The sequence below is a fragment of the Dreissena polymorpha genome, chromosome 4, assembly GCF_020536995.1.
Source record: "Dreissena polymorpha isolate Duluth1 chromosome 4, UMN_Dpol_1.0, whole genome shotgun sequence".
Classification (NCBI taxonomy): Eukaryota; Metazoa; Mollusca; class Bivalvia; order Myida; family Dreissenidae; genus Dreissena; species Dreissena polymorpha.
In genome coordinates this window covers 21327233-21353248 of record NC_068358.1, presented here as the reverse complement: position 1 = coordinate 21353248, position 26016 = coordinate 21327233, and the positions used below count along the sequence as shown (strand labels likewise).

The 26016-nt window shown below is 34.1% G+C and overlaps 1 protein-coding gene across 3 annotated transcripts; it reads right to left on the bottom strand.

Annotated features, from left to right (window-relative positions):
• Window positions 1-1559: 1559 nt before the first annotated feature.
• LOC127877872 (uncharacterized) lies at window positions 1560-9117 on the bottom strand. 3 transcript variants are annotated; one of them, XM_052424174.1, is made up of 12 exons: window positions 9033-9117; window positions 8457-8762; window positions 7745-8092; window positions 7073-7360; window positions 6472-6786; window positions 4682-4978; window positions 4209-4496; window positions 3884-3982; window positions 3355-3391; window positions 3146-3204; window positions 2922-2983; window positions 1560-2618 (listed from the first exon to the last, which is right to left on the bottom strand). In XM_052424174.1, the coding sequence occupies exons 1-12, from the start codon at window positions 9079-9081 to the stop codon at window positions 2532-2534; spliced, it is 2235 nt and encodes a 744-aa protein (XP_052280134.1). In that variant the 5' UTR covers window positions 9082-9117; the 3' UTR covers window positions 1560-2531. The 3 variants fall into 3 exon arrangements, with proteins under 3 accessions (XP_052280134.1, XP_052280135.1, XP_052280136.1); XM_052424175.1 differs by having other exon boundaries at window positions 2922-2980; XM_052424176.1 differs by lacking the exons at window positions 7073-7360; window positions 7745-8092; window positions 8457-8762; window positions 9033-9117 and having other exon boundaries at window positions 4682-5190; window positions 6441-6585.
• Window positions 9118-26016: the final 16899 nt, after the last annotated feature.

The following is a 26016-nucleotide window of genomic DNA, read 5'->3' as shown; positions in this document are numbered from 1 at the left end:
CGTACTATGTATGTTTTTACCTGTGTGTAAAACACATTTGTTTCTTATTTTACTGTTATACGCATCAAATATTTTTCTTTTATACTTATTTTGGGCGTGTTTTTCCCGCCGTCATCTCATTCAAATTCATGTTTTTGTATGTGTATATACGCGTGGCGTGTTTTTACCACCCATTATGCCTTTCTGGAAAGAATCTGTTCTATTTTTATCTTTTTTATGGCATTTTATAATAAATGCCCGTTTTCAATCAACAATATTGTGTTTGTTCTTTCTTTCAAGTCATACGAGTCCGTCCGGTCTATGACCTTTTCATTACCACCGAGGACAATACATAAATGAATTTATAGGCCGAAAAGTAACTATTAGTAAAGAAAACGACAAGAAACGGTTAGGAAAGACGAAAAAACAATAAATTGTTTCAATCGTGTAACGTTTTACTCTTTATAAAAGAAAATATACACTTCTGCTTGGCTTGCAGATGTGTATTGTGTGACAACCAAACGTAAATATGACAGGAAGTTTATTAAAATAGCTTGACCAACAAGTAAATCATCATAAGACGACGTTTTGAGTGTCACACTGGTATCCCACGATTGTATGTCAAGGCCAAATTTTAAAGTCAAATGTGTTATTAAGCAGCTTGACAATTCCTGTCTCAGCTATCTATTTCCCTTGTATTGACCGATTTCTTAATTACCTTTGCACACATGTAAACCATCTCAAGACAATGTGACACGTGTGGCACTAAACTTGTGTAATCTTAAAGTGCAATGTCACACTTAAAAGTCAAATGTCAAATTAGCTAGTACAAATATAGTTATAGCTCTAAGATCGAAATTGAAAATATTCAGTCTGAATTTTGCGACCAGCGCTGTTGAAAAGAATTACATTGAATAGAGAATATCGAGCTGATATGAATATCGTGATTGATGTGAGATTGAAAGTCTAAGAGCAGCACAACGATAAGTAAAGCAACTGCTTATTGGTTCGGGTTGTGCAATCCTCAAGTAATACAAATGAAATAAATACTAATTAAATTTTGTTTAAGGACAAATTAAAACTTAGTCCGGCATGATTTAAAATAATTACTATATCAAGCGTGGAAACATGTTATGCTTTGATCGCGATTCTCAACCTGGTACTTTTTGTGGACAATCTTTACGCACTACCACTGTGCCAGGCATTTTCTCTAAACGTACACTGCGTACAAAATCAAACCAAGATCTCAATATGTCGTTAATATTTTGGGAGCAGATTACAGGCTGTTTTAACGCTTAAAAGCTCAATTTATTGTTTCTATTAGACCACTCCATCATTTGAAGTGGTACAAATAGCTAAAAATATGCGAACATACGTTTCAATAGTTTTGGAAAAATCAAAGTAATGCCGCGATAGAACTTAAGGTCGAGGAAAGCTTAACAGACAGAATGTTTGAAGACAAAAGCACATAATTTATGAAACGTGAAAAGCATGCATCAGGAGAGAAATGCTTTACACATCCACTTTAAAACACGTAGAAACATTGGATCTTATTTCAAATAAAACCATTACCAAATTCAAATATTTAATCTTTATTAAAACAAATTCGATAGTATTGAACAATATACATATGCATATGATGTCGGTAAGATTGTACTTATACAATTTCAATACAATCCATACAATTGTGGTATATATAGGACCGTTAAAACCTTATACGATACTTAAATTTGAATGAAAATTATATTATTGCTGTTTGGTATGAATTCTTTAACAATTCGGTCAAGCTGAACATGAAATATTGTGTTAATAAATCTGGGAACAGCTTGAAGTTCGGCCAATGTAAATAGGCGTAAACCACCAGTTCTTTGAATGAAAGTATTAAAGAGGTGTAACCGTATATATGTGCTGATTTGATATGTCGAGATAACGTTAAATTGTGTTTTTAAATTTTAAATTTTGAGCATCGTACTGATGATAGGATGTCCCTGTTCCAGGCACAGCTACAGCTTTGTATCCAGCCATAAAATATTTTTTTAGTAATTTCAAAATCACTGGCAAACTGGTATATCACTGAAGTACAACATTTACTGAGGGTTGTCATGTTAAACATGTTTTAACATTAAAAATACTGCTTATGAAAATTAATACGTTAGTTATTTACATTGCAATCCATCAGCTGTCGTTCCAGTGAACATATAGTGATTTATGCAAAAGAATGCAAATGAACAATATACTTAAATTAGCATTAAAGGACATATTGTCTTTACCAAGACGAAAGGGTAACGAGCTTAACTACGTTCACAATCATTAAATACACACAAAGTACGCAAGATACAAGCCGTTCATAAAGTTTTTCGTTGATCATACGTAGATATACGCCACACACTTTCAATACGGTACGTATAAGAACATTGTTTCATATACGTTGGGCTTTAATTTGCGATTGAAACATAATTTATAAATGTTTATTTTAAACAAATGTGTTCGAATATAGACATAATTATAACGGAGAAATGTATTATCAACATCTCTTTACATATTGAACACATTCATTTTACGCTCGTATATTGCTCTGTCTTATCACTGCTCGATCTTCGAAGATCCTCGTATGTTTTAAGGACTGGATGACTTCTTGTCTGTAACACAAAGCGTATTTATTTTTTCCTTTTTTTCGAGTTTGTGCTATCTTGTGTTGATGAAAAAAGCCTTTGAGAAGATGATCGCGTTTCACCTTTCCATACCGTTAAATAATCTTTTTCTAATATAATCAAATGTATCCACAAGATCGATAAAACGTAATAAATATTTGTTTAAATGTACAGTTCTCATGAAAGTATAAGCGTCAATGTTAATGTCGCAGTAGCTTAAATCTTTCCACCTTATGTAACTTTTAATTTATGAATTAGTCTTAAATTGATCAAATACACTACAAACCCTACCTCTACAAATACCTCCGCCTGTAGGGTACTCAAAGGATCGTCGATTTCATCGTATTCAGCTTCTGGTCATTCAAAGAGTGCGAGTAGAAGTTCAACATAGTATATATAAATACAATAACTTACTTCAAAATTGAATATATCTTAAATTGATTTTTTTAACCGAGACAAAACAGTCTTGCAAAGTATACAATAATGCAAAGAAATGGAATTGAAATAAAACAAACCTGGTCTGTAACTGTGATCTGGGATGTCATTCAATACCATTGCATCTTGATCACCAACCCTAAATGTAATTACAATTTCGTTAATAGCTTCATTATAATTAGCTAAATTGTTATACTATTTACATTTAGTAAATTATATTTGTGTCGAGCATAGAGAATTTTATGTTAACTGTAACAGTAAATATATTTCTAACATTCTATCATCTTACTTATTTAGCGGGTGTTTTCTTTTGGGTTTGGAGACACCTGAAATCAGAATAGTGATCGTTTGCCTTTTCTGTTAAATAATGTTAGTAAATAAATCCTTTATTTCCATTTGTTGTAAGCTTTAAACGTTCGTTTAAATCTCAGATCTTCGACAAGGCACCTATTTTTTGGGTATGGAGACTTTTTAGTACAAAAATGACCATTTGCAACATCCAATTAAAAGGAATAGTTTAACAACCCTGCATTGATACGGTGGTCAGATATGAAAACAGACTTCAAGCGCTTCTGCGCTTGTCCTTTTCCAATGTTCGTATAAACATGTCGGTGCATATCGTTTACTAAACGTTGCGAGCAATTAAACATTTAAACAGAAAGCACCATTATTCATTTGCAGTTCTGATTCAACGTACGTAATAGTTACATCACAGTAAGATATTTACATATGATTATATTGTTTTGTTGAAAACAAATGCATTCGAAAGACGTTTTTAAACTATTAAGATTGTTATGATTATGTTTACATATACATACGCTTCATGCCGACAACGATTGCTATGACCAGACATCCCAGTATTACTACAGCGCCTAGACCAGCCGCAATGTACATCCATGGCAGCGTGAGTGCTGTAACTAAATTAAATTTGTGCTTCAAGTATGGGACGTAACTTGCTATATAAAAATCAATACAGAAACCGATGTGTTTAAGAGCTATTTTTGTGAATTACATATAACTGTTTATGAGTCAATATAAAAACATTTGATTCCCAATACATGACTGTAAATATTTGAATATATTGTATTATATATAACACTTATGCTTTATTAATGAGCGACAAATTAATTGTCGAATCAATACCTGTGGTAAAAGTATCACTTGCAGCAACTGTTATACTGTTTCTACTTTCCCCGTAAATATTGACTGCTACACATTCAAATGTGTTCTGTCTTTCAACAACAGATGCATTAATCTGAATCACGCATTCTGAAGTCAAAGTGCAGACGGCGTATTCCTTATTTCCATTTTCGGAAATCCAGCTAATGTTTGCCACTGGATTACTAACTACCTCACAAATTAGAATAATCATCTCGGACTGGCTGTTGGAATTATAGAAGTTTGTTTTATGAACATTGACAACCGGGTTTCCTGTTTTAAATAAAAAACGAACTGTACTCACAGTTTAAAAGTGAATTATTACCGATGTAGTATTCTACGCTGACCAGGTTAGAGTAATATACGGTAAAATCTGTTTTATTACAAAGGAAACATAAACCTTAATATCATGTAAAATTTAATGTGTCATGTAAATAGTTTAAGAACGGTCTTCGTACTTGGAAGATCGACAATAAAATGCTGATGCAAATCAACTCGGACATCAGAGCAGATTACAGCACAACGTATGCTTTGTCCGTTTGCTTCCCGTGGAAGGATTGCATTGATACAGTCCTGTCCTCCTTGCAGCCGCCCAAAACGAATGCGTTCTAGTGTAGCATTCTGGATTTTGGTTGACCATTCAATTTTGCATTCTGCGTTTGTTTCGTCCATTTCGCAACAGACATGGAAGGAATGCAACGAGTAATACATGATCGGCCTTTGTTGTGATGTCATTTTAAGAGAATGAGGTGGATCTGTCAAATATAAATATATAATTAACGATTTATTTAGCTCTCGACACTATGGTAGTTAAATATGAAGATTGGCCCGAAACAATATTTTGTCAGTTTAACATCTGCTTGTTTGAAAGGAAAGAGTTGTATTTATCAAGTAGAATAATATGTATATTCCTGTCTATTACTTATAGATACACACACATGTTAATTTATTTTGAACATTATAATACCTACGTTAGCGTTACCGATCGCCGAAATCGCCATTGGCGATTACAATTCTTAGCTGGCGATTAAAAATAAGATTTTTATGAAATTGGCGATTGGAAAAAAATAGACCCTATGCTTTACAAATGCACAGTCTAAATGCCTGTTTTCAGGCCGTAAAAATCGCCAGAAACATCGCTAAGATTACACAGATAACACCCTTACCGGAAAGGCCCCAGGGGATAATGACGACCGCCTAGGTCGATAATCCACATGGCTAATGTCATAATTGGTCACGCTTTACACTGCGACCAGACTTTTTGAACATTTGGGTTACTTGGGGATTTACGTGATGACTGAATCTCTAAAGCGTGCTGTGTAATGACCTATGCTATAGATGTTATGATTCAACGTTATCGAATCGACCAGTACGGAATTGTCATTTAATCAGATGGGCGGAGTTATGGCATTGGCATAGCCACTATAAACTAATTTCCCAAGACACAACGATTTTGATTGGCTAAAAAAGTAGATAAGAGTTACTTCCCTTTACGGTCGCTATGCGACTTGAAAGACCGATTACAAAGTGGGTTGCATATTCTGGAAAAAATGGATGCTGTGAGTGAAAATGGAAAGTCGAAGCAACAGAAATTAACACAATTGTTTAGAAAAGAAAGAGGACAGAATAATGTAAACTCAGGAAATGACCAAATGTTAGGTTCGCGATTGGAGGACATCTAAAAAAGTGCAGACATGAATGCAGAATCGGAAACGTCTATACCTGTCAAGTCTCACGATTTCGTCGTGAGTCTCACGGTTTTATGACATGCTATGACCGTCTCATGCTGACTTAGTAATTTCCTGCGCATTTCTTCAAAAACACAAAAAAAATGAACAAAAGTAATGTTTGGATTTCATAAAATGTCGTATAATTACTACCGAGACGGGCGGGCTGTTTTAGTGGCTTCAAACCTAAATACCACATGTACCGAAAACTGTTTAACGGTGTTAATGTATCATTATCACTACGCCACCGGTGTCTTTTTAAACAAATAAATTGGCTGCAAAGTGTCAGTAAGTGGCTCACCACCAAAGAAAAATTTTCAAGCAAAAAAGGGAAATTTCAGAAACAAAAAGTCTTAATTTTGCTCAGGAAATAACCCCAAAACGCACCACAGACAATCTAGGATCAAAACATTTTCGGGAAGGGGGGGGGGGGGCAGACACCCCTAGATTTGGCGACTAAGTTTTTTTCCTTAGCGCCAACCTAGAATACTTATGTTCAAAGTATCTTAAAAAGTTGTTACATTTGTATTCGAATATAGCCTGTCTTGAGTCCGACTGCACATAAGTTCCTTTAATCGGCTCATAAACTAAAGCTTTGCAATGTATAACTTTGTTATTCCACGATTTGTTTGCAGAACGGACTACTTCTAATACAGTATCGTATAGATCCAAAGTTGCATCGTACACATGTGACGTATTGACATCTAGTATATTATCATCACCAATGTAAATTTCTAATTTCGGAGCTGGTCTTGCGTCATATGCAACGCATGAAATATTTGCAGGCTCATCTTCTGTGACCACAGGTGCGTACAGGTACAACTTGCGAGGAGGTTCTGTAAAACAAACATGAATATTTTCAAAGTGCAATTTAAGGTATATCAGCAGGGGATATAGCTTATTATAAGTGTTTTGATTAATGAAAAATAAACAATTATCAACTGTGTGAGGCAGCGTAGATTTTACACAATAAGAAGTAACTGTACTACTGGTATCCTTTAAAGACTGTGCATATGAACAACCTAATGTTGTGGACAATGTTTTATTCAAAGTTGTTCGCCTTCATTACGAAAGTCTTGCATTCAGACGTTGGAAATGTTTTCAATTTCATCATGTTCTTACCTATAATGCATATCGCGGCGCTAGTGTTGAATACGTACGATTCATGGCCAAACGTCGCAAAACACAAAACAGTGCGCTTATGATACGAACTGTCATTAATTTTTTTCATCAAGACGTATGTTTCATCATACAAAGAAGAAAGTCGCCTAGGTACAAATTCATGTTCATCACCAATGTGCAGTGACGAATTACTTGAATACGTCTTGCAATCGATTGTGTCTCCAACAGCTACACACACGCAACTGGACACATGCTCTGTCATGCACATTGGCCCAAGAGCTGGTTTACCTATTATAAATCAAACTTTAAAAGTTTAAAAACAGCATGTGGGTGTGTATTAAAAATAAATTACATGTTCAAAGTCAGGTTGTTGATAAACGACTGATAGAAAACAAAACTCTGATAACTAACAATCAATGCATTTCATGTATTAATATCTATTTGCTTTGATATTTGTTTTCGATGATTAATTAATTTGATATGATGAACAGTTACATGAAATGCATCAAAATTATCAATTAAAACAAGCTGAACTAAACAAATAAGTCCCTACTTAGGCTACGCAGCAGCATATTGTAAATTGTTCCCAAATAGTTGCAATATGTAATCTATGAACATTCAATAAACTACTGTTATTTTACTTTTTTCCAAATAAAAGGTACGCATTTTTACCAATGAATAGACTAACGGCGTTGGTGCTTTCAACGTTGTCACTTTTTTCCACATAGCCGTCTGTCGTATTAAATTGAGTATTACCTTCCTCTCTGTGCTTACAAGTAAGAGAGTACGTGTGTTTCTTTGTAAAATTAAAAGCCACAAATGAGAAAATTTGTCTCTCTTTTTCGAAAACCTCTTCATATTTTCCCTTTTCCAATTCGATTGAAACTCTGTCTCGAAGCCAAACACGTGACTTTGGATTATTTAGAACTATGTGAGATGGGTAAAAATCAATCTGGGCGCTGTCACCGATATGGTTTGGGTATGACTGTATGAACAAATGGCCGCACTTGTTGTCGAACTCTAAAGGTAACAGTAAGTACGTATCGAGTGGTTTATTTTACTTTTTAAATAATTTGTTATTAAAAAATAATAAACACATAAGTAATGATAATTTATGATTAGTTTTAACAAATTATCTAAAGTAGTTTTGATCTGAAAGGATTAATGAAAATGGATAGATTATGCCTTAATACAAATGAAACCGTAGGTTATCATTTTGAAGTGTATGTACTATTTTCCTAGTATACTTGCATTGTTTATCAAACTAGTACTGTGCTATATTATTGTTAGTCATTTTAAGGTTTGCACACATCTCATTATTAATACTTATGAAAATACACGTTTCCAAACTAGAAAAGATCTAAGAGAGCAACATAATGTATACCTTTTAATCTTAGCTGAAAAGTACTTGACACGTTAAAACCATCTTTAACATACACCACTGCATTATCCCATGTCTTGTTTACACTGTTCACTTGCATGTGTAGTTCCGCACCGACGACTGTTGCTCTATCAATTTTGATTTCATTAAACATCTTCCCGTTTGGAAACAGTGCATACATTCTGAGCGATTTTGGTTCCGTCATACCAAGTACATAGCTCAAACGAAAAATGATGTTTCTGCCAACAAAACAGGGTTCGATTACCGAAAGCTCTCTCCAAGTTGATCCCTGTGCCATATTGAACGAGCCTGAAATATAAAAATAAGAAAATTTCTTTTTTAAATTTGAGATAAAAAAAAATCTACTTTACCTATTAAGCGAATTATTGTGCACATACAATCAATACTTATTTTTTAAATTAAGTTTATATAATTCATTATATGTTAAACTACTATTTATTCTATACCATTATGGTTATAATAAAATATAAAGACGTCAATAAGTTAGCAAAATGAAAGTTTCAACGATTTCATAGGTATTTAATACTTGCAATTTATTACAACAAATTTAATAATTACCATTAACAAAAATAAAAAATAAAATCCGATAAGACACACTGCCAGTCATTTTTAACAAAACTTGAATAAGACGTCTTAGATATGATTTCATTTCCACATTCAATCGGCTAAAATTTCCTTGTAAAACAATATACCAGTGTCCTATTCGTCGATCCTCATTATGTTATTGATGAACAATGTGTGGAATTCCGGTAGAAATATATATAGTTTCATGAAACACCAATATTGAACGATTCCTATGTTATGTTGACTTTCCCCAGCCTATAATGGAATAAAAACAAATTCTTAACAATTTATTCGGCGATGATTTTTTAAACAGTAAATGCGCCACGACTGATTGAACAAGTCATTTTCTTTTTTTATATTAAAAAAAAACGCGCTATTTATGCTGTTACTCATGTATGGTGAAGCGAATGTTTATAAGGCCAAAACACTTCTTTAAATGTGAGAAATGCGATATTCGCTCCCTGTATTCAATTTAACATCTTTTGATTATACAATTATATAAAGAAGATCGGAAATGACGTTTGGGTGAACATCTTCTTTCATACAGGCTAGGACATGTTGCTTTGTGATATGTGTTGTTTTTTTACCGTTCATGCAGAATTTAATTCATTTCGATTATTTTAAGGTTATGATTTTATTGTTTGTAAGAATTGAATATTGATTGACTTTCGTAAACTTAACATATTGGAAATTATTTCTTACAAATATGAAAAAAAAGAACGGTTTATTGGATTTATTTTCCCGCTTCTTTGTGAGCTGTATGACATTATGGATTAGGTCAATCACTATTCCAACCGTTTAACATTTTAAATTTCGTTTTGGACGGAAAGGGAGATCGGAAGTCCACATGATCGGATGGTATCGCTCGCATGGAAATGTACGAAAACAAAGTTAATATAGCTATTATAACTGAAACGCGTCTTTAGACGCTCTTAGAATTAAACGTAAAAGAATGCTTAAAACTACTTAAAATTTAAAGAGAGTTAGGGACTTTGACATTAGGTTAACGATGTTAATGCCAGTAGGTCTTTTGTTTTTATGAATTTTCAACAATACTGTTCCTGTTGCCATTGTTCAAATATTTGACGTAGCAGCCTTTTTTGGTGATAAAAAGGAGCAACGTATCTGTATGCTACACAAATACAATTCGAATAATTAATGATAATATTTATTAGTATTATGAGGGTACAGATTGAATGATTTTGCAAACGTCCCACATGCTCCCTATATAAACATACCACGCCGATTGTTAATTGCTGAAAAACAACACCGTGTCAAGTAACTTAAATAAATCAATATATTGTATATTTGATGCGCAATAAATACACACACATGATCAACAAATTGTCAGATTTTTGTGTGTGAATCCTATTGTTTTTGATTTCAAACATTCCAGATATAAAATAGAAAATGTATCGTATACAAAATCCCACATCTGTAAAATGCTCGATAGCCTGCTCAATATTATAATGTCAGCTTTCTTCGGTATAAACTTCATATGTTATGGCCTACTTGATAGTACATCTTATTCGTTGTGTATAATTTGTTTTAATTACAATTGATAATTATATATCATTATTGTTTCCATTGGAACGTTTAGTGCCAGAAATATATTCGTGGATTAGTCAAGCATTTCGTAACTGTTCTAAGATCAAGACTTTAGACAACATTCGCTCTCCTGGTAATGTTTCTGTTTTTTTATGTTTGTGTTGCATTATAAAAATAAATGCTGATGGTGATATGAAATAGGATTATGACTATTTAGCAAAAAGCGATTTACATTAAATATATAAATACACTTGACATTATTTCTGGACACTAGTCATGCGTGACGAACAACCAAAGTCAGTCTTAAAAAAACACACCATAAAAAACCCCGAACAATCATAATAAATTATGCACTAATAAAATGATATTCATAAGTTAGTTTGACCTCGATAATCTGCAATTACAACACGGCATGTTGCTCTCATCGATCTACCCGTTCCTTTAACTAACTTGAACGAAAATAGTATTGATTTCATAATCGTAAACGCTGTCGACAGGAGTCTTTGCTTCCACAGCCATTTGCAATTTATAACATTTTTACCGCATATTTTACAAGTTAGCTGCACAGACAGTGTTGGCTATTTTGTCAGTTCAATAGCATTTGGGTTGTGGGTATGATAACTTCATGTTTTATGTAACATGACCAAAATTTAATAAATTGTGTTTACCCATATAATCGTGTATACCATTTGTTTAAAGTCATATTGAATAATTTTTTCTTGAGTTATCGCTTTTTCGCAACAACAAAAGTCAACATTTACGTTGAGGACGCGGATGTTTTGCTTCCACAACCATTAATATTTTTAACCTGTTTTTTCTGAAAGCAGCAAATTGTTAAGGTAAAATGTCTATCAACTTATTTATAATTTGGTAAATGCCCTACAATTATATATCAATTAGCAATTCAAATATTCAAGTTTTTATAAACACTCTGGAAAAGTGTTCTTGGTAAACGACATGTCTAAGGGGATTAAATTGTATTGCTTAAATACATATCACTGCATCCCGCTCCATAAGCTAGCCAGTAATTGTTACAATTTAAGCCAAATATTCAGCTTCTGTCTTTCCACAATTTAATGTGTTCAATGTTGCGTGGATATATCCGAAACTTACTCTTGTACTAATTTAAATGTATATAACACAGTTCTTATACTTTGGATTTTTACCAATTACCTCAAATAGACGGACCTATACCTTCGCTCTCATGTAAAATTCATACTTATTTGTATGATTGTTTGTCGAAGAGTTCTCTTAATACAGAGCTAAAACAAATGGTTCTCGAGCCGAGCGACCGACAATCTGATCAGCAGACCGACCAACCGATTGACCGAACGACCGAACGACCGAACGACGGGTGAAAAATATTGTATTATCGCTTATGCGATGGAAGGGGGTAATATTATTAAAAAACACTTGCATAAACCTGTTTGAAGCTCATGCAAGTAACCTTGTGCTATAAGAAAACATAGCATCCAACTAATGCATGATTGTATTTTACACATCGAAAACCATTCGAAACAACGTTTAAAGAGAATTTTTTTAATCGAATAGTTCTTTTCAGAATCAGCGTAAATTTCCTGGATGGAACACTGTAAAAACGAAAGTCGGACTTATATATAAACAGAATGAAATAGTTGCTGACAATACTGGTACCGGTAATTATTACCGTGCCTTATTTTAAACGCATGTATATAGAAAAAAGTTGAAAGACGGAAGGTAAATATTGAGACATATTGTTTCATTTTAACCGTACATGTCACGGATACTTAAAAATTAGTTAAACATTACACGGAATAAACCTTTATACATTGTTGATTGAAATACATAGCATTTTAATACAATTACTTGACTATTATTGCCTTTGACACAGTATATGTTGCATGGAACAATATTGTATCAAACAAAAAAAAAACGCTCTGACCAAATAATTTGTTCATTGTAAACTCGTTCTGTGTTTCTTAATTTTTTGCAGCTGAAGCGCTACATAGATCTTTTTAAGAAATAAATAACCCTGCCAATCTGTGTATTTTTACACATGAACACTGCAAATGCATCAATGACTAGGGTGGAGCTCCGCGTTTCAATTAGAAAGTTCGATCAACGATATCATGTAATTATCGTGATTTAGATGGTGACTTGTTTTTTTTTGTTTTTGACTTGTTTGTTGTTTACGTGTGTGAAATAATTACTTACAATAATTTTAAAACATAGCAAAATTATATACAGAAAGTCACATTCCTAACCTTTTCTTATAAACTATATAAATTATTTAAAACATTTAATCCGCATGCCAGGCATGAAAAAAGAATCGCTTAATACAATTTACATTTCTAGATAATGCTATGTGAATATTTTAATAATCGTATTGTTAATCGTTAGGGAATAGCGACAGCAAAGATTAAACAGGCCCACATAAATCAGCGTTTAAATATATTTTTGAGATATCAGACATTAGTGTGTTTAACTTAGCGTGAGTGTGTAACATAACGCACACAAAACGCACATTTGGGGCATTGTTGGATTTATATAATGATCGAAATTTGTACCACATTTCATACAATCTTAAATAGGCAGCCATCTGGATCAACAAATCATTAGCCTCGGGTTATAATTACCGGACACGAATATTTGCTTACCGTATGTGCCAATCTTCGGTCATTTCCGTATGTATTCGTTAGGTGTCCGTTGCATACGTATATTTAGGTTGCAGACACGTGACTTAACAAACGGTCAATCAGAATTGTACACATAACAATTATCAAAGCTTTCGTTGTTTATATCTATATTTATGGGAGTCTTACTTAAACGGCCGAACATACAAGTCGCATTATTGCTGGCTTTCGCGGGATGGGCCCATTGCGGGCTTCGCATGTATCTTGTATTTGACAAACATTTTGGAAACGTTGTGTTGTGTTAATAGGCAGAAATAAAACGCAAAGAAATCAGAAATGAACTTTGTTGGTTACTGTGTCTTTTCCACGAACGATACGCAATTACGCTACAAGTGACACGCAATATGAAAACAATAATTGTGACCATGTTAACTTATCATTGGCCTGGGGCGAAGCCCTAAGGCCATAGTAATGATACAAATTTCTGAGACAGTCAGAACTGGCTGGCTGCCAAAACAACCACGAATTAATGAATTCCTAAATGTCCGATTTACCACTTGGCGGTCATTCATGCGCAATCAAAGAAGAGGGACCTATACAAACAAATAGGTACCTGCACAGAAGTGCTCAATAACCCGCATTGTAAATACAGAACATCACTATATAACAAGGCAGTGTCATAAAACGTGTAAAAAATATTATTGAAGCTAAATTGCTAATCATTGGGTACGACATAGTTTTCATTACTGGCAGTGTTGATATTTATGAAGAAAACGATTCCTGGAAATACGAATGGCAAACGCTTGAAAATTTTGACCACTGTGAAGAATAACGTTTAGAACCCGTGTCACTTACAAAATTTAATATTGTTGGTGAACAGTAAATGGGGATAAAGTGGATTTATGCTTGTGTGATGACTGTAGCCATCTGAACGGGTTATCGTACGGCAAAACCCATCACGTAAAGAAGATTCTTCAAATTTTCAAGAAAGGAATGCCTTGTTTTGCTATCAACACAAAGCTCGGAACAGGAAGGTACATGGAATATGCAAATTTTGTTTTTCAAGTATAACAGTTTCATTATTCATAATTGGAGTAAAGTAGATTTTGTAGGAAAAGTGCACCCTGTCAGTGATTTTTACCACATAATCAGCTGAGCTCATATTTGCTTTCATTTTGAAAAAGAAAATATGCCATGTAAGGAAACAGTTGAGTTGTAAATGCATGGAAATCAAGGACAGCATATTTTCGAGGACAGATAATATTTCCTATGTGCCTTGACATATTGCTTAAATATTTTGCATACTTCTTTACAAACATGACCCCAACCTATAAACAAGAGCAGACAACTGTATCAAGCATTTTGTAAGAATTATGACCCTTTGTTCACTTAGAATATGCATATTATTAATGGTAAAGTTTGCGTACCACCCCAAATATTTCCTTGACATATTGCTTTAATATTTTACATACTTCTTTACCAACATGACCCCAACCTTTAAACAAGAGCAGACAAATGTATCAAGCATTTTGTAAGAATTATGGCCCTTTTTTCACTTAGAATATGCATTTTATTGATAAATCTATGTTAAAGTTTGCGTACCACCTCAAATATTTTCAATGTCCCTTGACCAATTGCTTTTTGTTTTGCAAACTTCTTTACCAACATGACCACAATCTATAAACAAGAGCAGGCGACTGTAGCAAGCATTTTGTAAGAATTATGGCCCTTTTTCCATTTTGAATATGCATATTATTGATAAATCTTTCTTAAAGTTTTCGTACCACTTCAAATATTTTCAATATCCCTTGACATATTGCTTTCATATTTTGCAAACTTCATTACCAACATGACCCAATCTATAAACAAGAGCAGACAAATGTATCAAGCATTTTGTAAGAATTATGGCCCTTTTTTGTCTTAGTAACTGAATATTTTCTTAAATTTTGTGTTTAGATCCACTTAACGTCTAAAATTTCAAAGCTATTGCTTTAAAACTTCAAATATTTTTTGACTGCCATGCGGGTACTGTACCTGGCAAGTTAAATTGTACCTTGACCTTTGAATGACCTTGACTCTCAAGGTCACAATAATTTGTTTTTAGTTAAATTGCCATAACTTCTTTATGTATGATAAGATTTTATTCATAATTTGACAATACAACACTTACCTGAATACCACAGTGGACTCCACCCAAACAAAACAATACCCCTCTCCCCAACCTAGAATCCCTGCATCCCCCGCCCCCCCCCCCAAAAAAAATAAGAGAAATTTTTCAATATTCAATATAATGTTGAAAATATACCTGAACTATTACCTTGACCTTATTGAATAATTTGAACAATTTCCCCATGATGGCTTATATTATACTGTCAAGCACTCGATTAGTCGAGCGTGCTGTCCTCTGACAGCTCTTGTTTTCTTTATTTTTCATTCAATCATACATTGTAAATGATTTCTATGTTCGAAGATTGTAATCTCTGTTTGCCATGTTTTTTTATGCCCCCTTTCGAAGAAAAGGGGGCATATAGTGATCGGACTGTCCGTCTGTCCGTCTTTCCGTCACACCTTGCGTTTAGGTTTCGAAAAATGCTCATAACTTCTATGTCCCTTTAGAAAAAGCTTTCATATTTGGTATGCATGTGTATAGACAAGGCCTTTCCATACGCACAAAATTTTTGACCCAAGTGACCTTGACCTTGAACTTAGGGTCTGAGTTTAGGTTTCGAAATCTGCGTTTAGGTTTTGAAAAATGCTCATAACTTCTATGCCCCTTGTGATATAACCTTCATATTTGGTATGCATGTTTATATGGACAAGGCCTTTCCATACGCACAAACATTTTGACCCCAGTGACCTTGACCTTGAACTTAGGGTCCGCGTTTAGGTTTTGAAATCTGCGTTTAGGTTTCGAAAAATGCTATAACTTCTATCAAAGCGTTTATAGGGGCATATGTCATCCTATGGTGACAGCCCTTGTTTGACAATTTATTTAAAAAAGACTCGTGACTAGAGATTGCAATTTTTCTCGTTTTTTTCTCGATGATGACATCACTTGTTTGTTAATTTTTATGCCCCCCCCCCTTCGAAGAAGAAGGGTATATTGTTTTGCACATTTCGGTCGGTCCGTCGGTCGGTCCGTCCACCAGATGGTTTCCGGATGATAACTCAAGAACGCTAAGCCTAGGATCATGGAACTTCATAGGTACATTGATCATGACTCGCAGATGACCCCTATTGATTTTCAGGTCACTAGGTCAAAGTTCAAGGTCACAGTGATTCGAAATAGTAAAATGGTTTCCGGATGATGTCAAGAATGCTTAGGCCTAGGATCATGAAACTTCATAGGAACATTGATCATGACTCGCAGATGACCCCTATTGATTTTCAGGTCACTAGGTCAAAGGTCAAGGTAACAGTGACTCGAAACAGTAAAATGGTTTCCGGATAATAACCCAAGAATGCCTACGCCTAGGATCATGAAACTTCATAGGAACATTGATCATGTCTGGCAGATGATCCCTATTGATTTTCTGGTCACTAGGTCAAAGGTCAAGGTCACAGACACTCGAAACAGTAAAATGGTTTCCAGATGATAACTCAAGAATGCTTAGACCTAGAATCACAAAACTTCATAAGACATTGATAATGACTGGCAGATGACCCCTTTTGATTTTCAGGTCACTAGGTCAAAGGTCAAGGTCACAGTGACTCGAAATAGTAAAATGGTTTCCGGATGATAACTCAAGAATGCTTACGCCTAGGATCATTAAACTTCATAGGTACATTGATCATAACTGGCAGATGACCCCTATTAATTTTCAGGTACTAGGTTAAAGGTCAAGGTCACAGTGACAAAATTCGTATTCACACAATGGCTACCACTACAACTGACAGCCCATATGGGGGGCATGCATGTTTTACAAACAGCCCTTGTTTCTATCTATGCATTTATCTATTAATACATACTTAAAAGTGTTGTTTGTTCAACATTTGGATGAATGAGAGTGAATTTTGTAAATAAATAGTTCACAAAAAATGGAGGAATAAAATTTGGGGGGGTTCAAAACTGAAAATGTAAAAAAAAAATGTACGGTGAATTGTATTTAAACTTTTATGATCAATGCATAATACCACAATACATAGAAATATGCGAAGAAAGACGAGAAAATCAACATGTCAACACCCTTAATCTGCGCAAAAAGCGTTAACTTTTTCATAGAATTTCTTTTCTTTCATTTTAATGAATGCCGTTAGAGTCCATGTATAGCTACGGTACATAAGAAACGGGCGCTCTGCCGGAATGCCACCGGCACTCACCGGGGCTCCGCCGGGGCATTACCGGCAACGACCGGGGTGAAACCGGGGCGTTGCCGTAGCTCTTCCTGGGTCTGATGCCGGTATAGACACGGTGAGTGCCGGCGGTGTTACGGTATACCGGGGCTCTGCCGGGACACTGCCGGCTTTCACCGAGGCACTACCGGCGGCAACCGGGGCTATGCCGGGACGCTGCCGGCTTTCACCGGGGCACTACCTGCGACAACCGGGGCTTGACCGGGATAAACCGTAGCCAGTCCGGGTTGACCGGGACTCTGCCGGGCTGTTGACCGGCTTCAACCGGGGCGGCACCTGGAAATAGTGTGACTGCGTTAAAAAATGTCTACGCTACGAATCATCACGGTCCTCGCCGGTCGACCGGCGTAAGCAAACCGGGATCGGCCGGGGCTCTACCGGCAAAAGTGAGACGTAGGCTTAAGTGGATTTTCTTTTGTATTCACATTACAAAGGAAGTATGAGTGTTTTCCTGATCTGTTAATTATTTAATAGAAAACTATTTTAGGCTATTGAGAGGTATTTATTTGACGGCAACAATAACATTTTTTTGCGGCCATGTTGTTGTATATCTTCACCGCCTATGTAGACGAACATCTACCAGATCTGTAGAGCATTAAGTGATAAATGATTTAACGACAGTTCCAATATTTGCCGATGTCAATTTAGAACGCATGTGCTTTTATTTTATATATGAAAGGTTCGACAATAGGGCATGCATGGAATTGTCATGTGTCATAGTGTGGTAATTTGGATAATGTTAAAGCTTTTTTATTTAATTAATCCGGAAAATGCAATATAGCCAGTGTTTATCAATTAAATGATATCTATGTTGAGGTATTTGTTATGTACTTTTTATTTTTAATCGTTGTAAAATATACTTGCATAGCGCATTAGACGTTTAATCCACTGTCTTTTCGATCAATTGTAATATTATCTACAGATTACTCAATTAATTACAAAGTTATTCAATATATCACCCATACAGGTCTGCATGGAATTGAAATCCTCAACATATTTATTTTTTCTGTTTGTTCATGTCCACGGAAGACTGGGAAGGCAGGCACTAAAAGGCGTAGACGTATTTGCTCATTTTATATCAAGAGTGCTAGTTAAAGAAGAATTATGCCCACGTGTGTGTATGGGATCCAATAAATCAGATATCAACTATGCATTGAACGAATTTACATATAATTTTTTTTTATAATTTTCTGTAAAACATATGTTAGGTCACGAACAAACATGGCATACATATGCATAGCATATACAACTTAATCATGTTGCTCCAAAAGAATTAGAACGAAAAATCAATATCATATATAGTTCTTCTCTATACGTAGTTATTGCAGGCAAGGGTAAAAGTTTTTAAGGTAGCAGGCATGTATTTTAAAGGTACAATATATCACAACTAGTTTAACATTTTGCGTTCATGTACGTTATCTAGAAAGAAAGAGTAGGCTCATCAAGGTTGGTGAAATGGCTGTAAAGACACACCAGACAAAATAAAAGATAAAGCGGAGCTGTTGAAAGACAAACTAAGACAAGGAAGTTGTTTGCCTTGACCGACAGCTAGGTTCACATGAACTGCATCGAAGATATCCGTGTTTTTACTTAAAGTCAAGACTTTAATCACCAAATTATATAGTTTATATGGTTGGAGTTGCAATTGTGATAATAATATTTTTTTTTGTTGTGTGTTAATCATTAACATTCTTACAAATAATGAGAAACGGATGAAAGTGCAATATTGCACGTAAATAGATGTTGTTTAAGCGAATTACACATATTTCTGAGTCTTGAGTCCCACTATTCGTCTTACAAAAGAAAACTATATAATTAATAATGCTTTTATAATATTCATGCGTATACAAGCTTAGTCCTATATATGGTTATAAATATTCCTAAATGTTTATGGACTTCTTTGACATGTGTGTTTTTCAGAATCCCAGTTTGATGGTTTTGTCAATTTTGATTTCGAAAAAATTGATAACGATACCGACATGATTTGTCCAATAGCAGCTTGCAAAAGAGCGACTGGTTCTACAGGAAAATTTACTAGTATGAACAGACATTTCCGAAGTTGTTAACATGTGAACGTATATTTGAGACAATGTCATGTATGAACATTAGGAACATAAGTGGACACAGAATAGAACCTTCGGGGATGTTACCAGCAGAGAGGAGCTTTTATAGTAGCCATTTAAGCCAGACTTTATCGAAGACCTTACTTACGTCAAAGAAAACGACTCTTACCTTGAGTACGTTGCCGAGGGCTTTACAAAATATGTCATACATATAAGTTAGTTGATTAACGGCTGAATCACCTTGGATAATATCACACTGATATTGTGTAAAACGAGATACTTCGAAGAAAATAAAAAATATGTTTATAAAGGATACTTTCGAAAACCTTTTGAAGAGTGTTTATGAGGGATATTTGTTGGTAGTTAGACGCTAATGAAGGGGCGCCCTTTTAAAGTCTGCACGTACATTTTCAACTCTCCAAGCGTCTGACATTTTTAATTGTGTAAACTTGTAATAAAGATATTGCAACAGTGATTTTTACAGTTGCGTAGATTCACGTAAGATTGTATTGATAATCCCGTCAGTACCAGACGCTTTATCCAATTTTAAGCTTTTAAAGGCATCAACTACTTCATCGGACGTTATTGAAATAGACGGAATGCTATTTTATCAAGAGTAATTGCTTTCTGGTAGGCGTGCATTTGAGACTTCAATATCTGACTTCATAGCGAATTGCGCATTCAGTATAATTGCCTTGTCAGTTTCATCAGTAACATGATCATCAGTTTTATCGTCACCTAAGGGTGGTTTTTATTTATGTTCTATAGGTGAAATAAAATGACGCAAAGTTGAAGTTTTGCAATAGTCGTTCTATAATTTGAGTTTATTGCTACGATTTGAAATATGTTACACTTTTGAATCGCGGATTATTGCGACAACTTGATATTGAAAAACGCAAAATTTAGTCAAGTACATTTATGAGCTAAAACTCTCAACATCTGGCTTTTTAATAAACGCGTTTCCGTATACGCTTTTTGGATTAATCTACGGTGCGTCTCCTGTCCTCGTGCAGACATTTTTCGGTATTGGCCTTTGTACACCGTCGCAGATAACGTTTGTTACATGTTAGTATAGATATTTATATTGTAATGGATTAATTGGTTCCACTGTTATGTGAAAAAAAGTGTACGCATTTTTTCATAATCACCAAATTTATAATATGTGTCCGTAAAATCATTAGCGAACATGCTTGTTGTATTATAGTTTGACAATACTGGGCAATGCTTGCGTATGTTTGGGTCAATGAATGGTTCCCCTGCTTCTGATATTTAAATTGAGTCTTGATTACTAACTTAAATAAGGTATATCACAGATCGCTAGTGTTCCGTTTAATGTGTAGGCTCTTTAATGATCTGCTTTATATTATTTTGTTTGCTTCAACTTTTCTTGCTGAAAGAAATGTTTGGGCATCACTATAGAAATCTCCTGTTACAATAATATCAAAATTATAAATTCTATTTTTATTTTATCATATTGCTTGTAAATTGCTGAGTTAATGCATTCGAAGGACCGTGACAACTGGCTAGATTCAAAGTACGAGGACATTGAACAAGCTATTGACAATTATTGGGTGACTTATACAAATTTAGCTTTAATTGTCAGGCTAGATATACATCATAATGGCGACGTATTCGTTATGGAATTTATTCAAAATCATTTAATTTCACGTCAAAGAGTTAACCAGTACGCAAAGTGCGTCGAGTTCCCAGTTATACATTATCGTCATTGTAATGCATATCGTGTAAATTGCTGAATAGCATATTAATTGTATGAGATGCAATACGGTTTTAAAGTAACTGATATTACTTATTATAAAGAGGCTCTGCATATTCTATGGAATGTTGATTAATATTTCAATAGGCACGGGGCTTACGTACAAGTTACCTCGGGTTCGAGTAGGATTTAACAAAAAGTACAAGTTTAAAAAGGTAATCGGTTGACTAAAGTACGAATTAAGTAGGGTACGAGATGAGATCTTACTTTCACACATGAAAGGTGTTCTTAGCAAGCACTAGGAGTAACTAACTCATTAAGTATCGACATAAATCAGAAGAAATTATTTAACCGATCACCGATTGATAAATGCATCGCTTTGTTTTGATTGTCTTTTAAATTAAACGTTTCATGAAAACAATACGAAATTAGATTTAACATGAAATTCCAGCTTTAGAAACAGAAGATCGCATTGAAACTTGCGGTAAAACTCGTACTGCGTTCGAGAGTCAATTGAATGAAAATGCGGTCCGCGCACATGAAATGTCACTGCAAAATCACACTCAATGTTTTCACAAGTAGGCCAGTACCATGTATGACTGTATAGTGTGCACTGAAGGAAGATTAAGAATGTTGTACGTTAGTTTAAGTTTCCTTGTTAAAATAATTTCGAGGACTTCGTACGCTTCCGATAGCACTTCATGCATTAGCATTTGTATACAATGAATACTCAAACCGCCGTGTGACTAAGACTCACAATTCTTTAAAATGACAATGTACATTCAATTAGTGCGATATCCGACAAACCTATGCACTTACTTTCCCAAAAAATACATTCTGAATGTTCACTTAGTTTCGCGACATTACATGAGATAACACTGACATAAAATTGTGAATATAAGACCTTACAATGGTGTCCTACGATTAATCATTAAAACTGTATGCGTCACAATTCAATGACTATATGTTTAATCAGCTAGATTGCACGCAGAGCATAATAAATCAATTTAAACATTAACTTTAATAATAATTAAATCATGATAACGTTACTTTTTTAATAGAAAGCATGGCTATTGCGATACACTATTAAATGATTTAAACATGCATTTCCCCATGCCAATTGTAATGTAACGGAATTTAAATTGTCTATTATAATTGCTTCATTTGCATTGAAATTCTGAGGGCTTAGCGGCCATTTTTAGAATAAAAAGGTATGCCTTGTCGTAGCATTGTAAAGCCACTTTCGGTCAAATTTCTTATAATGCAGAAGTGCCATTAAACATCCAATACTTACTTTAACACTGCCACTTCAGGGATCCCGCATGCCTCGCGAAGCGACCGATTAACTCCAGAATTTAATGGCGAAACGTACTTTATATCTAATGACATGCTCATTCATATACGACTGTTAATATAGAACAACGATAATATGATTATTGAAGGCTACTCTTGTCCGGTTTCGTGATTTGAGCATTGAACACGGCCTCTTCGTTATATAAAGTCACAATGTCCTCTGATATCGAAGAAGGCTTATTTAACACTTTCTTTCGGACGCACTCCAAAACAACGAATTAATTGAACAAACGTATTTCCTCTTCACATTGTTTTTGAAAAAGCGACTGGAATGGCGCTAAAATAGCGTCGCGAAATTATTATCGATGTAAATCACACAAGAGTAGCCTCTTCAATAATTATATATATATATATATATATATATATATATATATATATATATATATATATATATATATATATATATATATATATATATATACATATATTTCGAAGAAAGAATGCTCGCTATCAACAATAAAGGCATATTATTAAAGTATTTGCATCAATTATCATTGTTACCTAAGCACATTGAACTTACTTTTTATTGATATGTCAACAAATCTTATTAGGAAGTAAAGGAAATCGCACGTAGAATTAATAACGTTATATTCTCATCAGAGGCAAGATTATTTATTTGTTGTTTTTTTAATGAATTTTTATGTGTTCTCTTGTATTTACTTACTTACTTCACACATCGTTATTCAAAGCCACTCTACTAGTCACACAATTTTCTGAAATCATTGTCATAATTGAATGTGAGGTCATCTCTTAGGGTTCCTTACTGTGTTAATCAATCGAATGAAGATGTCCCATTCGCTTACCTTTTTTTTAAAGTTTGAATACCTAAATAACACTAAGACACTTTAAACAGTATTTGTTTGGTGTTCGAAAATTTCGATACACACACAATATTTCAACGATTTAGGTGTCCGACCATGTAGAGGCAAAAACAGGTGTAAGAAAATGTAAAGACTCTTGAAAAATAAAAGTGGATTTACGATCGGATACGGAAATGCAATGCGTATCGCGTCAAGTATTTCAACTAATAACAGAATGTGCTTGTAAAATACCACGCCGTATAGAAAACATAACTTGAATATATGTTTCATTGTAAGCTTTTTGGATGAAACCAGTGTCTATTACCTGAATACATAGTTATTTACCCAATCACACCAATGAAATGGTCTCTTGCTAATGACATTCCTTTGCAAGGTTTAATGACTTAAATTAGAATGTAAAAACGAAACATTGCAGAGTTCAGGTAAAATAACATTGACAAATAAACAGTCAGGACTTTTAGAGTCATTAATAACGGACGAAAACCCGTATGAACGAAAATTTAGAATTAGGAAACATAATTATTTTTGTTAGAAACGGGGATGTCTGAAACTTTGTATTTAAATTAATGATGTATTTTGTATTAAAATGAGCTTAAATGAGACGTCTTGAAATATGGAAAGAAATATGAATTTGTAGACAATTTCTTTCACCTTGGTTTAATATAAATGGCAATATGACAATAATCAAGCGATAAAAGCTTTTTTTCATATAATTATCAATTTTTAAATGTGTTCAATTCGACATCAAAACAAATCATGCTGTCTTTTCGCGTATTTAGTCATTTCCATCTTTAAATTTAATGTGTAGACATATCCATTCGTGTCTTGCCAATCATGACCAATAACATACATAAACATATATATACTAAATAATCCGATCTCTGTCAATCTTTTCAATAGAGAATGCTGATCTCAAAGATTATTTGTATCATAGATCTCCCAAAGTTCAACAATATTCGCCAAACTTTTGTTCATAAAACCTTTATACAGGAATTAACTAAAAACGTTCTGTACAAAAGTAAACTTTATAAGCATTGTATGTTCATAAATTAATGCACTTATTCAAAGTATTTAATGAAAACGATTTGCCGGCTTTATACTCATCAAATATCTGGGACAGCTTCAACGATATTGATCGGGAACAACGTTTAAGCCGTTATTGTTATGTATTGTTGGTATAAGCCATTATTGTTATTAATTATTGCTTTAAGCTGTTATTGTTATGAATACTGGTCTCAAGCCGTTATTGTTATGAATTATTGGTTTGAGCCGTTATTTTCAAGAATAATTGGTTAACACCATTATTGCTGTAACTTATTATATTAAGCTCGTTATAACAGAACATATAGTTTATTTGCGACTTAAGCATATACAGCTCATCGTCAAAAACAATAAATCAATCATAAATACATATACATACACATGCGTCAAACTAACAACAAATGTTTATGCATTTTTACACATAGATGATTTTTGTGAGAATGCAACATGAAAGTTATAGTTATAGTTATGAGTTATTTGTTTAAGCCGTTATTGTTATGAATTATTGGTATAACCGTTATTGTTATATAGAGAATAATAGGTTAGTGTTGATTATAGATCAGAAGTATCCTGCGAGGCTTAGACAACAAAAAGCACGAGCCTTGGCTTTTTCGTTTTCGTGCCGAGCATGATAAACCTGATCTTTAATCAACACTAACCTATTATTCTAATTATCCCACTTTTATTCAGTAAACCTTTTATTTAAACAAAATAAGTTTAACTGGATAATTTCGCGTTTTCACGAGTGTTTGTCGTACTTTGATAATGATTGTAGTGTAACCAAGGTCAGTGCATTACTCCGCGTTTCAAAAAAAAACCGCTTATCAAATAATCATTTTTAAAAATCAGAATATCGTTCTGTGACAAAGATTCGTGCGTAATTAATTGCAATTTTATTCATATTGAATTGCAAATCTTAAAGTTTTATAACATCAACATAACATTTAGTTGTTATATACAATGAACTACATTTGTTTACAACGTAGCCTAACAACATAGCAAGTGCCGTTGATTAAAGATGAAATTTGATCAATGGGGCTTTCATCAACCGAATTCGCTGTAAAAGTGGGATAAAAATGATTGGTTTTAGCCCGTTATGTTATGAATTGTTGGTTGTCACAAATTATTGGTTGAAGCCGTTTTTGTAATGAATTATTGGTTTAAACCGTTTTTGTTATGAAATATTGGTTTACGCCGTTATTGTTATGAATTATTGGTTTATGCCGTCATTGTAATTGTCACATAGTTCGTACAGAACACAATAACATAAACGTCCATTTTTGTTTTGATAGTGCTTTATTTTTGTAAATTCAGGCACAAACGCTTTCCAATGTCTATACAAAATTCTGAACTACAGGTAACATGCGGTGCAACGGCCGCAGTGCTCTCCGCGAAATTAACAAATTGTATGTTTTCTATCCGGTTGTTTGCGCGAGACTGTGTGGTTACTAAAATAAAAATACAGCAAAGTTG